Below are 17,230 nucleotides of genomic sequence, written 5' to 3' on the forward strand. Positions count from 1 at the left end.
TAAAATTGGTTCTGCAAAATGCTCTGAAAGTGAAACAAAACTGAAAGGACCTTAATTTGACTAAACTGTCTGCTTTGTCATTCACTTTTAAATTCTGCACCTGAAGTGCTTTTGATGAAGATGATGTCAATGTAATTTGAGCACTGTAATTATATAACAGTTCGTATTTATTTATGTGAAGGCAAATAATCTAGTGAAAGGATTATAAAATTGAGTAATTCCGTGTTGTTCTTCAGTGATTTTGCAATAACAAGATTAAGTAGAGAGGTTGCATAGCAACACTTGGTACACAAAATGAAGAAACAACATTATGACTGACATAATAATAACAGTAAATCTCAATGTTCTTCATGACTGTTCTTTCCACGGCCAACTGATCTGAGTCACGATAACATCTACAAAAGGTTGTCATAGGCGTTTGGATTGTTACCCTCATTTACTGTGCGTCTAACTATGCTAATTTCACAATCAGCCTGGCTGAATCACACCCCTGCCTCGTACTTTGCGTCAGACGACGACGACACTCACCTGAGCGGTTGCAAAATTACTTGTATTGAGGAGTTTTTCTCGTCCGTTTTATTTCTGTATGGTCAAGAAGCTACGTTAAATCTAAAAGGATAGCAAAGGACTGAAAAAGAAACTATGAGATTATTTTGTGATGACGAATTCCATGTGATCTTCTTAAACTACTGACGGTGACTTTGGTTTTTCCCGAGGGCAACCACCTATTTCCTGTTCTTAGTGCTGCGGTGTGGGTAATCGGGAATTCGTTTCTGAGTTGACCGAAGTCGATCTCGCCAAAAACAAGCCTAGTAAACGTTGCTTAACGATTCAGAAGAACTGAAAACATATGGATACTCCCACAGCAAAATCGACTTTGAAGTAACGTCAAATGTCAACTTGGACAACAGAGAAAACGACAAATTACGGAGCCAGTCACTCCATTCGAGAGAACTAATGAAGATCTCCCGGTGGCGAATACTGATTAATCTATTATTCGGGTTGAGCTTGTCTCCCACCGTACTGGGAAGCCTCTTCTCCTGCCGAAACATCACGTGCCCACAGGTAGTCTTTTTTACTGAAAAATTAAAATATGAATGCTGAAAATAGAAAGTTTCAAGGCACTTAGAATGGAAAAATAGCTTGTAATGGTACGCAAGAAATAATTTCAGCAGAGTGAGTACAAGCACCTTTGAAAGCACTTTGAAATACTAAGCTAAACGGCTCTTCCTGAAATTAGTATTTTAGAATATTATCAGTCGTTTGTGTAGCATAATGTATGTTATGTAGATGTGTATTTTTGACATCTACAAAAGACTGCCTCTGTGTCTGAGTAGTGGAATCTTTGAATTTGTGCGTGATGCGCGTGCGTGTGTATCTGTCTGTCGGTCTGAGCACATATAGTGTGTGTGCGTTAAGAGGGTGTGTATGGGTGTATTTTTAAATCTTCTTGTCAGTGGTGTGATGTGGTTGTGTGTACAGTAAGTGAAATACTGTATGTTCACGTGTGTGGGGGGGTATGAGAGAGAGAGAGAGAGAGAGAGAGAGAGAGAGAGAGAGAGAGAGAGAGAGAGCAAGCAAGCAAGTTTTCGTCATGAGTAGTGTGTATGTAGTGTATGGTTTGTATTTTGTATGTGTGTATAGTGTAGGTGTGTGTTTGTGAGACCATGGGTGGGTGTGTGTATAGTGAAAGCCATTTTGGTGTCTTTAAGTACTAAAATGCCTGATAACTGTAGAGAGAGCACTGTTTTACCATGGCATTGTTGTACCATGTTCTATTCTAACATTCTACTATTTGGCTGTGTCTGTATGTGTGTGTATACACACACACACACACACACACATATATACAGTACCAATCAAAAGTTTCGACACACATTCCCATTGAAGTGTGTCCAAACTTCTAACTTCTAACAGCCGTTCCCCTCATTGTAGAAATCCTTAAACTGAGAGAAACTACAGCATGTTGTCTGTTTGTGCTTTGTCAGGGACTTACCAACTGCGTTGTGGAGGACATTATTTTACCAAAATCAAATCCAGAAGGGGTTCGGAATCTGATGGTTGAGCCTTTGTCTTGCTGCATAGACAACAGAACATGCAGACCCTGTCTGAATATCAGCATCCAATTTGACATCAGTAGTCTCTCATCACTAATGCCCACAGGTATGTTTTTTGTTTGTCTGGGTGTACATGTGTATGCATGTGTGGTGTGTGTGTTTCTCTTACAAAATCATCCATTTCAGTATCATCCATTTAAGCATCATCCATTTAAAATCTTCACAGATGGTGAAGATGACCCTGACGGATCTTATGAGGCCTCAGGAATGGATGAGGAGATCCACAGCAGCGACCTCAATTCTCAGGAGTCCAAACATACACTGTGTAAGTGTCTCTGCTCCTGTTTTGTATGTATACCTTTACTTATGTGTGTGTGTGTGCGTGTGTGTGCGTGTGTGTGTGTGTGTGTGTAGGCAGTCACTACACATGCACAGTCATTCCTACAGTCTGTGATGAAAGTGTGATAAGTGTGAAGTACGGCGTTACTATGCCGAGTTCCTTCTGTTGTGCAATACAGAAAGACTTGTTCACTGGTTCTCCATATTCTCTCTCTGTTGCAGGTTCTGTGACAATGAGCCTCACTCCTGCTGGCAGCACTCCCCAGTACCAGAGAATAGAGTTCACAGTGGCCCCTACAGCTTTGAAAGAAAGCAATAATACTAGGGTAAATATGTATATACTGTGTTTCTTATTTCAAAATCTCTCTTAATACCCCTATCTAGACTGATTGTGATCTTGGAGACTACAAAATACTGGCTTTGGAATCCTAATATTCACGCTTTGTACTTTGCAGTGGCTGACTCTGGTGGAGTGTGCAGATATGTACTTTGAGACTGAATTGCAGATATCTATTGGTTCTTTCCACAAGCCCGTGATATTGGACAAAACGAAAAACGGTATCTACCCAAAACTGCAACCTCAAGTTATATAATGATTTAGCTGATTATTATCATAACTATTATAATTGTTTGTTTTCCTTTTCATTCTTTATTGTCAATGATGAGTAATATTTATTTTAAGTCACTGCTGAGTCTGTTATTGGTACATGCCTGATACATGTGGTCACACAATAAGTCTTCTAGTTATGATCTTTTCATAAAGAACAGGGCATAATCTAAGTAGTGAAAAATTGATTGTCGTGAATCCTCTCTATTATTCACAGTGTGTTCCGGCTTCTCAGGAACACACATGGAGTGTGACGGTGAGTGACCAATTTTTTTCTCAGAATTGTGACAGGAAAGACGCAAGATAAAGAGAAATGTATTTTAACATATTGTGGTTCTTTAAACATGACTCAAGATTCTGCAACAACTGGTCTTTAAGTCACTCAGTGACTTCCTTAAACTGGTCCTCAAGGGACTTCCTTAAACTGGCACCTGAATTTTTTGACTAACATCCTCCTTTGTTCTAAAATTAAAGAATGTAAAGAATGATAGGACTGTCTTAGTTCAAGTCAATGTATTTTGCATAGACAATAAGTTATTATGTAATTTTTTTTTTTAACCTGTCATTAATTTTCTTCCAGTTCCTAAACTTAAAGTTCACATAGATCAGCCAAAAGGAGTGATCTCTCTGCATCCCACTGGACTGAACATGTGCATGAAGCAAAAACAGGGATATTGCAGGGTCAGTAAAGTAAACCCTTTTAATCTTTGTCTAATGAGATTGATGTGGAATCTACCAAGCATGATAGAAACCTGGAACTGTGTATGTCTCCCATATTTTTAACCCATTAATCAGCTCTGTGCGCTATTATTTCAACAGAATTGGACTTCAAGCAATGGGACAATACCAGTGCATTCTGCCACCCCTTGTCAGTGTTTTCAGGTACATGTGTTTATACTCTATGACTTTAACTCAAAACAGTCATTCATTCCTACTAAGAAATACTACCACTACTATTGCTGCAAAAGGCCAATGCTAACATCCCCCATCCCCAATTCTGTTTATCAGGTGTGGAGAAATGGATGTCTTTATCGGTCTGAGAGTTGTCCATTCACCAACATGTCAGGTAAAAAAAAAATGTTACGCGCATGCTGAAAGTGTCACACAAAAGAATTCCTTTGGTGGGTATCCATATAACCTGCTTGATACCATGTGACCTTCCCACACAGAGCTTTGGTGGAATGTTTGGAGTAATGTGTCCCTGTCTGTGGCCCTTGCCAAGGATAATCGAGGCAGAGAAGTGCTCAACTGGAACGTAACCGCCCCCTGCAGGCTAGAGGCGGAACTGTGGCCATGCCAGCTTGGAGCTGGCCCAGGCAGAATCAGCTGCAGAGAGGTAGAAGGATTCAGACAGTCCATCCATCCTAATTCAACATGGAATGAGAATAGAACAGGACCCTGGGTAAGTAAATGAAGCATGTAACTGCCCCACAGTTTAAAAACTCTTCATATGTTCTTTGAAATGGTACTGACTTTGCTTATTGTACCATGAGTGACATCAGCCAACTCAAAATTTATAGACTATATTTTCATAATTACTGTTGTGATATTTTTTCATAATGAAAAAAGATTTATAAGTGATTCATATAAAATTTCAAACATGGCTTCAGTGAAAACTGAAAGCAACACAATGCTTTTTGATACAGATGCTCATCATGTTTGCTTGTTTATCATTCATTTATAGAGAACACACATGCTGACTTTTTAACGTATTGTGTAACTTAAGAGCATACCTAACTATCTATAAATTACCACTCATTTCATGAATACAATTCTCGATGAATTTCCTCATTGACTACGATCTTTCCTCTCCCTCAGACATCAGGGAGCTTTGAAAATATCAACCCTAATCTCCCACTATGTGTAAAGGTAGGATGGTAAAGTGCACCTACTTGTCATTTCTACAGTTAATCCTATTCTGTGTTGCTAGACATATGACTTTGTGATTGTGGTGACTTAGTTTAAACACATTTGACGTAAGTGTGTGTGTGTCCTTCCTTCTAGCTAAAAGTGAACGGAATGAAAGGAAGCCTTGGGCCTTGGTGTCCATTAGAGAGTGAGTTCAGTATGATCAAAATACCATTATATTTTTAATGTTGAATTCAGATTACAGTAAATATACTCTGTCTTGAACAGTACTCTACCTTGTACTCGTTGTTGCTGAACATGTTCAAAGTTTGAGGTCTACAGCAGTATCAAATGAAATTTGTTTGATCCATGACTCTGATGTTCTTGTTTAGCCCAAAGGAGACACTGGAGCTTCTTTATACTTATTCCACTGCTGGTGTTATGTGTGGCTGCTCTTGGCATATATCTGCTGTGGGATCCGCACAAAGGTGAGTAATGTGATGGAATGATGCTTTTTATTGTGTTAATTAGATTTTAAACTAATTTTAATAATTCAGTTTTATTTGAACAAGAAATATTCTCTTTCTCTCCTGGAACTCCTGTGTGTTTTTGGATGTCTTAGATTCAGATCTAGTGGACTGGTCATTCAGCTCAACTGTGTTAAAAAGAAATATCAAAAGAGTGGATATATTTAGGTTTTGTTCCATTCTATATTACTGCCTAGTACCTTATTCTTTATTTGAAATTAAGCTCTTCCTCTATGCAGTATAATGAAGGGATGTAAAAACAACAAAAGACAAAATGAAACACTTCCTCTAACACCGATTCTGACTCTGCAAACAGAGCAACTTGTTTATCTTTCTTTGTCCTTTTAAGCTTTTTGTTAAAATAGTAATTTAAAAAAGCCCTCTCAACTTTTTTTCAGGAGGACGGGGTAATGTGCTCCTGTTGCACTCATCGGACACAGACCCCAAATTTAGAGAGTTGGTTTGCTGCTTGGGAACAGCTTTAGTTAATCTGGGTTTTCATGTGTCACTGGATCTGTGGAAGAAGATGGAGCTTGGATCTCTAGGTCCCGGGCCATGGTTGCATGCCCAGCTGGACCATCTGTCTAGCCAAGGTGGCAAAACACTGGTGGTTCTGACCCAGTCAGCCTGTGAGAGAGCTGAATCCTTCTGTGAGCACTGGAAGGAGAAGAAGAGTACAGGAAACCATGAGCCTTCTTCCATACATTCAGATGTGTTCGCTGCTGCTCTCAGCCATGTTCTGTCAGCTAGGATAAATGGTTGTGCTGGACAGCGTTTTATCCTGGTACACTTTGAATCCCATCCTCTCTTTCCTCTGTGGAATAGGCAGAAGGTTCTGGAACTCTTTGGGGAGTTACCCTTCTACCAACTCCCTAAAGACACTCAGGGTCTCCTGGCTGAGTTAAGTGTGGGGAGACAACCAGGTGCAAGGGGAAAGTGGAGGCAGATCTGGTGGCTTAAGGAGGCATCAAAGAGAGTGGTACAGGCTCTGCATAGTTTGGGTTGTGGACCCAGAGGACTGAAGCCACCAACACTTTCACCAGACACTCCCATTTGCATGAGAATAGAGGACAAGGAGGAGAATGTGCCTCTACAGCATGTATCCTCACTGTAGGTTAGAAATGTTAAGGCTCCACCCAAACTCAACCTACTGGCAGCATTAAAACTTCTCAGCAGTTGCATCATTAACAGTCAAATTCAGAACCTTACCTTTGAGACTTGGAAGGGGACCTTAATATATATCAGCTGGCATCATGAAGAAGTGAGCTCTTCAACCAAATAAGAATCTTGTAACGTTCTTTGCCCGAGATTGCACATGTAAATATGTATATAGTAAGAATGTGTACATAAAATTTTATATGATTTATGCTGACTTTGAAGTGTTTCTAAAAGTCAATGAAAATTGTTTAAAAAAAATAAAGTAACTAATTATTACCGTGTTGGAGTTTATAATAATTGTTACGTTTGTTGTAAATTTGACTGAACTAAATGAAGCGAACATGAAAAAATCGGTGTTTTCTATGATTACAAAGTGCGAGCGACAAGCAGTATAGCTGAATCAAACATAGTAGTTGCCCTTCCCATGGCTATAAATAAAGTTAGTTATCTGCGAGGCACGTCAAGTTCGTAGAAGCTTTGCTGACGCTAATGCCCTCTCTGTTCAGCGGGCGGAACAGAACAAGCAACGACGTTGTTTGCAGTTGTTACCAGGCATGGAATTAAATGGAGCGCATAGAACTGGTTAGTTGCCTTCAGAAGTCGTAACAACGCGGCGGAACGCACTGGTCATTAACAATTCAGGTTTGCTTAGACACTATGTTTCGTTTCATTTGTAGAGAACAGCATAACTGTCACCCACAAAAAAACATGTTTGAACTTTGTAAGTTGTGGTTCACAGCAGTCCAAATATTGAAATATTCTGGAGCGTATCAGTTCTCTGAAACTACGGTTGCTGTTTGTTATCTTAAATAGATAAGCTGCTCCGAGTTGGGGCTCTGAAAAAAAGAACCTCTAAAAAAAAAGTTGGTCGTCAACAAGTCCTGTTCTTTAAATTGTACACTTAGAACTGTAAACCTGGCCATTAGTTCAGTACGTGTGCAATAGATGCAATTGACTGTCACGTTTTGGCAATTATAGTGCCAGATTTTTTAAAAAATGAATTCCCTGGCGCATTTTTTAGGTTTATGCTATGGTAGGAAAAATACCATGCCATGCCATGCACACTTTCCCTAGTTAACTCCCTTCCTGGTTGCTTCTGTCTTGATTTGTGTCTAACTGCCTGTCTGTTTTATCAGTGACAAATCTATTTAACATGATCTTAGCGTAGCTGTCCCTCGCATTCAGAATAGTGCATAGAATGATACTGTGTGACGGCCTTTGACACGTACACAAAATCGCCTTGTATATCGTACAGTACGGGCAGGTGTAACGCAGTGAGTCATGGATAAATGTTCCCACCATGTTTTCTCACCATACGAGAAAGAGTTTTGGAGTCTTTGTAATATTTTTGTTACACACTTAAATCAGTTTAGAGTAATGAGGCCTATCAGTAGCCTGTCTGGTCAGTTATTGTTTTCCTTGGTCATTCCGTTTGAGATCTGATCTAGACTCTTGAATCTTTGGGATTGAGGTTTCTCCGCACAGCAAAATAAATCTATTCGAACTTTTAGAATCTGAAACCATTTAATGCATAGCACTTTAACACAAATGGAGGCCAATTTATTTGGAGAATAATTTAAAAGCCAGGTGGTTTCCACACCTAAGTTCATTAAAATTTGTTTTCTGATTCTCACAGAGGCAGAAAGAGGGTATGAATTTTTTTTTACTGTGTGTATTTTTAGCCTTTAATTGTGATTTATGTTTTTATAAATCATTTCTTCTCTGTTATTCCGCATATTAATTGCATGACATATTTATATTCAATTGAGATGGCTGAGCAGAGTTAACAGGAACGTGTATTCTTCCTACACAGAAATCTACCATGAAGATTAGGATTAGGGTCAGGGTACACATGTGTATCTAACTAAACAAGCCTCAAAAGCTGTAATTGTTATATGTTTATATGTGCCTACAAAGTGGGTACATTGTACTTAAACTGCCCAGTTTAGCTTTTGCTAATAATGTCCACTTCACATAAAGTGGGGCCAAAAGTTGTATCCATGTTGTTTGCAGTAGTAGTATCATAATATAAATAGATTACTGTAACTGTTACTGATTTCCTCTCTAACTCTTTTTCTCACTCTCTTGTTTCACAGAAAATAGGTTACAGAGTTAAAGTGAGTGAATGAGACAGGGTTGCTGCAATAGTCTTTACTGGTGCATTTAAAGTGAGAGATTTTTATTCTGTGTTTTGGGGATTTTGAAGGCTTCACCCCAACCCTCCCAGTGGCATTAAGGAAGTGATGTCATTAACCCGGACCTGTCTCTGGTGTGCCGTGTTGTGCGTAGTCTTGCCCTTATTGGTCTTTGCAGAGCAATGCTCAGACACGTGTAAGACATGCACGGGTCCAGACAATGACAAGTGCTTAGAGTGTCATACAGGTTGGGCCCTCCATGATAATGAATGTGTTGGTGAGTATAAGTGTTCAATGTTTTTGTTTTATTATTTTGTATACATTCAGATACATGAGCATGATCCATCTGTAATTGCAGACATTGACGAATGTGGAACGGAACTGGATCAGTGTCGTGCCAACACCTACTGTTTCAACACAGAAGGTTCCTATGAGTGCAGAGGTAGCTAATTTATTGGCTCTTTTTGAATCAAGTTGGAATGAGAGATGCAGTCTTTAAGTCTGAACTTATTCTCAATTTTGAACAGTTCATCTAGTGACACATTGACCTTGTGTATCTAGACTCTTAAATTCCTAGTGTCTGATTGCCTCACTAATTTTAAAGCATCTGCTTATTACTGAATAGCAGAGTTTATCAAAAGTGCAAAGTGGAGAAATGCAATAAACAGTTATCAAGCCAGGCTTAACTGTAAGCTGCCTGTTGTTGAAATGTTAAAATATTTGATGAATGAAATCTATTATAAATGTTTTTGTGTTAATGTTAACTCTTTCATTTGTCAATTTGTCAATACTTTTTCAAAAAGTGTACGAGCTGCATTCCCCTCTCAGTGCCTAAAAGACCCTCAGTTTTGTTTGCTAGGAGAGTAGTGACATCCATCTGAGAATGCACAGTATAATACAATGGAGATGTTGTCCATGTCTGTCTGCAGGATGTGACCCAGCATGTGTGGGTTGTATGGGCAGTGGGCCAGCTCGCTGTAAGAAATGTGGCACTGGATACAGATTCACTGGAGTAAAGTGTTTAGGTGAATATAGTTTCCATTCATGTGGCAACAAGCATATCTTTTTTTTTTTTAAATATGAAAAGGAAATGGCTTTGTGTCTTTGAATGTTTGCATTACCAGAAGAGTCCTCTTAGTAGAGGGTCAAGAAAGTCTTCTGTGTATTTTTTTCAGACGTGGACGAGTGCAGTGAGGAGGTGTTGGCGTGCCCAGGACTGAATGCGTTCTGCGTAAACGTTGAAGGCTCTTTCCGGTGCGACTGCGCGGAGGGGTACACCCGCAAAGGCAGTGTCTGTGAAATCAACCAACCACCAAGTGAGCATAAGACGACCCCCTGATACACACATACTGAATAGGCCCCCATAATCACATATATCTCTCATACATAGAGGGCTCTGTTTTGACAGTGTAGATCTTTGAGCATAAATCCTTCGCACACAGCAGTCTGAAATTTCTGAGTTTCAGGATTTTGATGAAATCAAATTTGGTTGAGGTCTGTTGCGTGGGAATGTACTTTCCAGTCAACTGCTTGTTGCGTGGGAGTGTATTTGCAGTCAACTGCAACTTATCACACAACTGTCCTTATAACAATGCTGTCAAACCTGTGTAAATACTCATAGACATCATGGGCACTGAAGAAGTGGTTTAACAGTAGTAGTTAACTATCACTTGGACTTGTAGTAAAAACAAATATTTTCAGATTTCCTGTATTTTAACTTCATGGTGTGGTGGTAATGGCTTGCGAAACATCACTTAACAATCTGGAAGATGTTATATTTTTCCACTAATAAATGGATTGAAATGAACAACTTTAACTTTTTTCTTTTTTTTTAACCTTTTTTTAAATTGAGCCCATGGATGCCTAAGATTAAAAGGCACACACACACAAACACACACATACATATACACACACACACACACACACACACACACACAAACACAGACACACAAACACACACATACATATACACACACACTCTAATAGGACTCCTCTCTGTGTCTTTTTGCAGCTCTAGCTGACCATGACAAGGGACTGTTTGATGACATCCAGGAAGATGAGATTGAGGTACTGCAACAGATGTTCCTCGGCATCGTCCTGTGTGCTCTTGCCACACTAGCTGCTAAAGGAGACATGGTTTTCACCTCCATCTTCATGGGGGCGGTGGCTGCTATGGCAGGGTACTGGCTCTCAGACAGAAGTGACCGATTGTTGAATAGCTTCCTGAGGGGACGATAGGATAACAAGTAACACCGTGGAAGACATGAGCGACCATGAATCACTAAGCCCTCTAGAGCTTTTACACTACATTCTAGTGTGTTTGACTGCATATCTGACTCTGGAATAGCAGTCCAGCTATATCAAGGAGATTTCGCTCAGTGTTTAGTCCTGTCTCACCTTTCTTCATTATTCCTGTCTCACCTTTCTTCATTATTCCTGTTTCAACTTTCTTCATTTTTCTGGTCTCCTTCCTCTGGTTAGTAAAATGTGTCTCATTTGTATCTACTATATAAAAATATAAAAAACTGCTTGCCATGTACGTAGAATACAACCATAAGCTTTACTCTTTACAATTAGTACAGGTTTTTGTGAAGTACCTGTAATTGGTGTTTTTTGATGTACAAATTAACAAGGTTTTCAAATTAGTAAACTGGTTTCAGTAAAACCTCAACACGTAACCACATCAGCCATGTTTAACTGGATGCCCCAGCCTGACAGAAACTTTCAGGAAGTAATTGCACAATAATTGCTTTGTTGGAGAACCAGCGCAGTGTTTGGTGTTGCTGACATTTGTAACCACTCTCAGTTTAAAAGGATTTAATGTATGCAATGTTTGTCTAGATATATGAGAGATAAAGCACTGGGAACCATATCCACCCTTCACAATTAAACAGAGTGTGAACAGAAAATCCCACTTCTCACAACAAGTTAAACAGTGATGTTCCAAGGAATTTTGGCATAGAGAGGAGTTTGTTAATATAGCTCCTTCCTTATAGTAGACATTTGAAGGAAGCTCATTTAATTAGCTTAAGTATCTGCCAGTATTACGGGTTGGCTGAGTCACACTGCCGTACTCTTCGTGTTTGTCTCAATAAATTACGATTCAGTTCAGAAAGAAAGTCAGTTTTATTGAATGGATATAAACAAGCTGGCCAACACAGTAATATTTTAATACAACACGTACAATAGCAAACGTATGGGTTGGGGGGAGGGGGTCTTAAAAGACAGCCCCAATGAAATTTAAAACACCAAACATGACATACAGTATCCATGCTGATCACATCAAACTCTCACTCTCTCTTGGGGGAGGGGGGGGGGGGCATGGGCTGCCTGCAACGGCTAGTTTTCATACCACTCACATTAGCACACACACGAACACACACGCACACATGCACAAATCTTTCATACACTTAGAAACTTTCAGACCACAACCCCTGGAACATGCTAACACTCTGACAGAAAACTGCACAGGTTGTCTGCTAAGGGGTAACAAAAGGTGAAGACACACCACTCTCAAACACGTCACACCGTCACAAAGCAGGTGCAGTTCATGTATGAGGACTGATGCTCCATGGGAAAGAACCCCAATGTTCACACAAGTATCATTCAGCATGCTGGACACTCACATTATACTTGTCCCTAAATCATTACTGTACAACAAAAAACACACACACATATATATATGTATATATATATATATATGTAAGTTTGTATGTATATATATATATATATATATATATATATATATATATATATATATATATATGTAGAAATCTTACAATCCCAAATTGACATATTTCAAAATCTTAAACAATAGAAAATAAATATAGAAAACATAAATTAAAAAATGAATAAAAAACTAAAATTAAAAACAAAACAACTTTCATATAACATATTTTTCTGGCATTGGTCACAGTGTTTTTGTTCGATCCAGAGGTTTGCATTCTTGACATCATAAAAGAAAAAGCAATGCAACTTGTCCACAAGAAATAAAACCTTTTTTTTTTTCCATGCGTATTTTGACCCTCTGCTCAAACCAGAAGTCCTTTCTATGAGTCAAGGTGAAGTGACCCTACAGGGCTTGGACTCCTCTTTTATTTTAGAAAGCCAGTTGTTCTCTTCTAGCTCCCAAAACACACTCTGAATTCTGAGTTCACTGCATAGTGGCCAGAAGATTGTTCCTTTATCACTGCTCACAGTTGGCACATCATGTATGAACAAACATGCAATGACACGTTATCTTGTTCTTATGGTTTTTTTTCTTAATTGCACATTTTTCTACCATGTACAATATATATTTTTTTCATGGTAGGAAAAAACCCTCCCCCCTACTTCAAGTATTCAGTGGTAAAGGACCTGAAAATGGAGGATTGGAAATCCATCCCCCTGAAGTTAAAGTGAAAGGTTTGACGCTTGTTTATTGTTTTCTTTTTCTTTTTTTTCTGCTAGCATTGCCTAGCTTTACACTAGTTACTGACATACAGTACACTATTTGCAAACACACTAACACACTGCATTATCTGATCAAAAATCCCTTTTTCTCACCGCGTGACAGGACTCAAGTGACTCCCACATCAAGACAAGACGTCATCAGACAAAGAGAGGATCTCACAGTGAACAGAACATTCTAGTACAAAGAGCAACGACATTAGCAACATGGAAGAGCAAGCATCGTAACCATGAGGGATGCTGGGGGGGGGGACGGCTTTTAACAGTCTGGTCTTTACAATCTAAAGGACTCAAAACACCCAAATGTCACGGTCCACACAAACCTCACAAAGGCAAAACACAACAGGGCAAAAACACATAGAAAAAAAAGAAAGAAAGAAAAAAAAAAGAAGCAGGCAATGCCTCAGTGGCTTCAACGTTTAATCTTCCACTTTAACAATGGTAGTGATGGTCCTCATTCACAAGTGCAAGTTTCTGTCCACTGTGCAGCAGCATTTATCTCTTTGCTACTTAATTCATTCCCCTTTTAAGCTGTAAAAATAGCTATGTTTATCACTGTAGGTGGATATAGGCATTATTACTGTAGCTATGCTCTTAGAGTGGAAAGGTGCCTTCGATATCATGGAACCGATGTGTATAGACCTTGTGTGTCTAGATTTTACCGAGGGTTAAGTTCAACACGAAAAGGATAGATTCCAAGAGTTGTTTTTAATTTCACTTAGTTGCTCAGGTCTATTTCAGAGTCAGCAAAGAGAGGAACAGTTTAGCTTCCTGACTTCAATCAGTTGTTTGTTTACATCCTTGTCTCTTAAAATGCCAATAGTAAAATGGGATCAGTGAGGATGAATTCTGCTGGTCCATTTTTGAGCAAATTAAAACAGTAAGAAGATTAACAAAATCATTTTTAATTCAAACCACCTAATCACTGTTCAATATAATCAAAAGATGGCTGTATTTGAGAGTGTCAGTTTCTTTATAATACCCCACCAAGACAATGAATTTACACTACATATGTACCAGAAAATTTTGTCTCATTTTTGCTGTTTTCATTTATATAACACTAATACAACGATTCATTAAAATCTCCTCTGCTTAAGTAAAATTACAATCAGATATTACAAATACAAAGGGAGTACTAGTGTAAATTAGACCCTGTACTAGTTTCACTGGGAGAAATCTGGTAGATTTGTTGAAATGGCAAAATTCAGGAAACATATTTCTTAATCCTGCTCTGTCATGCTGACTACTCAGTTCCCACAATGCAAGTGGAAAATCAATTTCAATCCACTCTGGCCTACTAGTGGTAAATCATCTGTGAATCTATACTGGCCATCTGCCCTTCTCACTGGTCAGGTAGGTGTGTGGCAGACTGACTCAGGGTACACACTGCAAGGCCTGGAACAGGGCAAAGGTATCTGGTGCAGGAGATGCATCCTACAGGCCACAACATACTCACTTAGGGAATGCTTTAAGGGTTTGAAAAAAAAAAATACCAAGCAACACACCAGTTAGGCTGTTAAATGCTCAGGTTACTAACAAAACATAAATGGAACAATATTCCTTTTTTTTTTTTCTTGACACAATATCTGACCATAGAAGAAACACACTATATATCTATTACATATATTTATATAATTATATAATCTATTTTTTTTAAACCATGTATATATTTATTTCCTTGAGGCATGGACTATCATGTTGATAAGAGAAATATAGGCAGACTTTATAGAGCTCTGCTGCCATTAGGGTACTGAGGGGGAGGGGTGAATAGAGAGGAGAGCTCAACACAGAGCAGAAGACACATGGTACACAGGCCCTAAAGACTACAGACACAGACCTCCTGCAATCTGAGATTCCCACACAACTGAGCATCACAGAACAGGAAGAGTTATCCCTGAAGTCAAGGTCCTGTGTCTCTGAGACTTTTCTCGTTCTGTATAGATTACGGGTTGTCCAATAGAGGCTCAGGACTGTTACAGACAGTCTCTAGTGTCCAAATAGAGCATAGTTTTATATCTATACCCATTACTATTGCATGCCAGTTCTATGGCTCTGCTGTTCAACTTGTTATTGTTCTGAAGATAAAACTCCACTATTTAGACAACAATACTGAGGAGTAATTATTTCAGAGGGGTTTTTTTTTGTGTGTGTGTTTTTGTGTTGAGTTTTTTGAAAACTCAAATACGCCAAGCATATCCTCGGTACTGCCTTTAGCTCTACAGTTGCTTAAAGATAAAACTAACAGACAAAAACAAAGCAGTGTCACAACTGTAGGTCCATGGTCTTACCCTCTTTAGTTAGTGGGTCAATGTAGCAACAGCTGTTTTCATCGCTATTGTGTCTGACACTTAAATGTCAATAAGCACCATTTGGAGCACCATTGGAAACATACCCTGGCATGGGGGAAGGTAGGTGCATAGGTGCATCCTCTTAAAGACAACCTAAATCAGGAGTTCGGATTGGAGCATGTACAAAGAGAACAGCTGCTATGAGTAGTACTGTTTTAAAAATATGGAGTATGTCACACAAATAAGTATTTATTGAACAGTGAGCTTGGCAAATAGAAACGGAATATAAAAGAGTCGCAACTAACTCCGAGGTCTGCATAGAGTGAACCACTTCTGGTAATCAGCGGAGTTTACAGACCACATACCTAAAACTGTAAGACAGCACAAAGCCAAGCCGTGCCTTTAAGGCCTTCAAACATAGCACACACACTGTGGACCTCAGGACACGTGTAGGAGAACCAGCGTCAGTCCAGTCCAGTCCAGTCACTCAGTGGGCTTTTAAAAGTGCCACCTAACCCCGTTGCCCTGATATGTACAAAGAGAACTTATGCCGAAAGGCTGGCCGGAAATGCCCCATAAAAACTTTTTAACGAGAGCAAATGTAAACAAAAGAAATAAGGTCAAAATGTTATGCTATATGGCAATGGATATTTTAAACATTAAGTTTATATTACAAAAAAAAACCAACAAAAAACACTTGTTACTGAACAACAAGAGGAAGCAGAACATTCAACAGGCAGGTGAACGGTCCTAAAGTAGGCAGAGTAAGTAAAAGCTGGAAGGTCAGGTTGGTGAGTGGTGGGGCCAAGTCAGTGAGCTGATAGAGCCAGATGTGTGAGCCGGGCAGGAGCAGGCAGGTGGAAATTTTTTGTGTGTGTGTGTGTGTCGAATGGAAACACAGAGAGGATGAGCAACTTCTGCAGTATGATTCAGTGCGAAGTCCTCTTAAGTGGATACAGATATTTATCCAGCTCCAAGTCTCTGCGCATGGCCTTTTATGCAGAGATAATTGCATGTGCACTCCTCTCCAGTGCTGCCCTCCAAACCCCCATCGTGGCTCATCAGTCATCTGTGGAAGCCATAAACAAAACAAAGCGAGTGGTTCAGTACACGTACAACAATTCTGTCCTCTCCTAACAAAACAAATGAGGTCCCTATTCTGATCCTGCAGATAATGGCTTCATAAATATTGCACAACTCACGAAACTGGCTATTTTTTTTTATCTTATAATCAACATTTACAAAAATGCGTGTATGCTGTGCTTGAAATGAACCGAGCTGTCGATTACACGCTAACTTTTATTATCTGCTTTCAGCATCTGTTGACTTTCAGACGCCACTCATTTTACCTGTTTGACTGTTAGTCTCCAAGCTTGACCCTCCCACATGCACCCCTCCTCCTCTTCCTCAGAGTGCAGAAAAAATGAAGGCCCCATCCCTAGGTGTGATTCTGATTGTAGATAACGTCTAGCCCGGTGGTCAAAATATTGTTTCAGCATCATGGTATATCTGTGCTCCTCCAACAGCAACTGAATCATCTGTGATGCGATCACGTATGAGTGTTTTAGAGAGGAGTGAAATACAACAAGGGAAAACTAATATTACACAAAACACTCAACATTTTTCAAGCATTTATCTTGGAGGTCAAGTAGTTTTAGCAGTAGCCAGTAACAGTACCAGTGTTGTATACTATTTCAGACATTAGATATCATATGACAGCTAGGGTGCCTTTGTGTCATGATGATTAGAGCAATTATAAAATGGGGAGGATTAAAAAAAGCACTTAATCTCTCATTTAGAGAATAGAAAAACCATGTGAATG

At 39.3% G+C, this 17,230-nt stretch overlaps 2 protein-coding genes across 3 annotated transcripts; both read left to right on the forward strand.

Annotated features, from left to right (window-relative positions):
* Positions 1-539: 539 nt before the first annotated feature.
* Positions 540-6,709, forward strand: il17rc (interleukin 17 receptor C). Its single transcript, XM_030776938.1, has 14 exons — positions 540-1,065; positions 1,989-2,163; positions 2,284-2,382; positions 2,619-2,722; positions 2,852-2,954; positions 3,221-3,259; positions 3,584-3,684; positions 3,823-3,885; positions 4,012-4,069; positions 4,173-4,405; positions 4,822-4,872; positions 5,008-5,059; positions 5,244-5,339; positions 5,777-6,709. Exons 1-14 carry the CDS (start codon positions 958-960, stop codon positions 6,490-6,492), a joined length of 1,998 nt encoding a protein of 665 aa, XP_030632798.1. The 5' UTR covers positions 540-957; the 3' UTR covers positions 6,493-6,709.
* Positions 6,710-7,017: 308 nt separating this feature from the next.
* Positions 7,018-11,786, forward strand: creld1a (CRELD disulfide isomerase 1a). Of its 2 annotated transcripts, none has more exons than XM_030777141.1 (6): positions 7,018-7,178; positions 8,743-8,948; positions 9,030-9,113; positions 9,601-9,696; positions 9,847-9,987; positions 10,683-11,786. In XM_030777141.1, exons 2-6 carry the CDS (start codon positions 8,780-8,782, stop codon positions 10,907-10,909), a joined length of 717 nt encoding a protein of 238 aa, XP_030633001.1. In that variant the 5' UTR covers positions 7,018-7,178; positions 8,743-8,779; the 3' UTR covers positions 10,910-11,786. The 2 variants fall into 2 exon arrangements, with proteins under 2 accessions (XP_030633001.1, XP_030633003.1); XM_030777143.1 differs by having other exon boundaries at positions 7,018-7,118.
* Positions 11,787-17,230: the final 5,444 nt, after the last annotated feature.

Source organism: Chanos chanos, chromosome 6 (assembly GCF_902362185.1).
Source record: "Chanos chanos chromosome 6, fChaCha1.1, whole genome shotgun sequence".
Classification (NCBI taxonomy): Eukaryota; Metazoa; Chordata; class Actinopteri; order Gonorynchiformes; family Chanidae; genus Chanos; species Chanos chanos.

Coding starts and splice junctions, on each gene's coding strand:
- il17rc (XM_030776938.1), top strand. CDS start 958: ATGAAGATCTCCCGGTGGCGAATACTGATTAATCTATTATTCGGGTTG. Junction 2,955..3,220: donor ATTGGACAAAACGAAAAACG/GTATCTACCCAA, acceptor TATTATTCACAG/TGTGTTCCGGCTTCTCAGGA. Junction 5,340..5,776: donor GCTGTGGGATCCGCACAAAG/GTGAGTAATGTG, acceptor ACTTTTTTTCAG/GAGGACGGGGTAATGTGCTC.
- creld1a (XM_030777141.1), top strand. CDS start 8,780: ATGTCATTAACCCGGACCTGTCTCTGGTGTGCCGTGTTGTGCGTAGTC. Junction 8,949..9,029: donor CCATGATAATGAATGTGTTG/GTGAGTATAAGT, acceptor CTGTAATTGCAG/ACATTGACGAATGTGGAACG. Junction 9,988..10,682: donor TGAAATCAACCAACCACCAA/GTGAGCATAAGA, acceptor GTCTTTTTGCAG/CTCTAGCTGACCATGACAAG.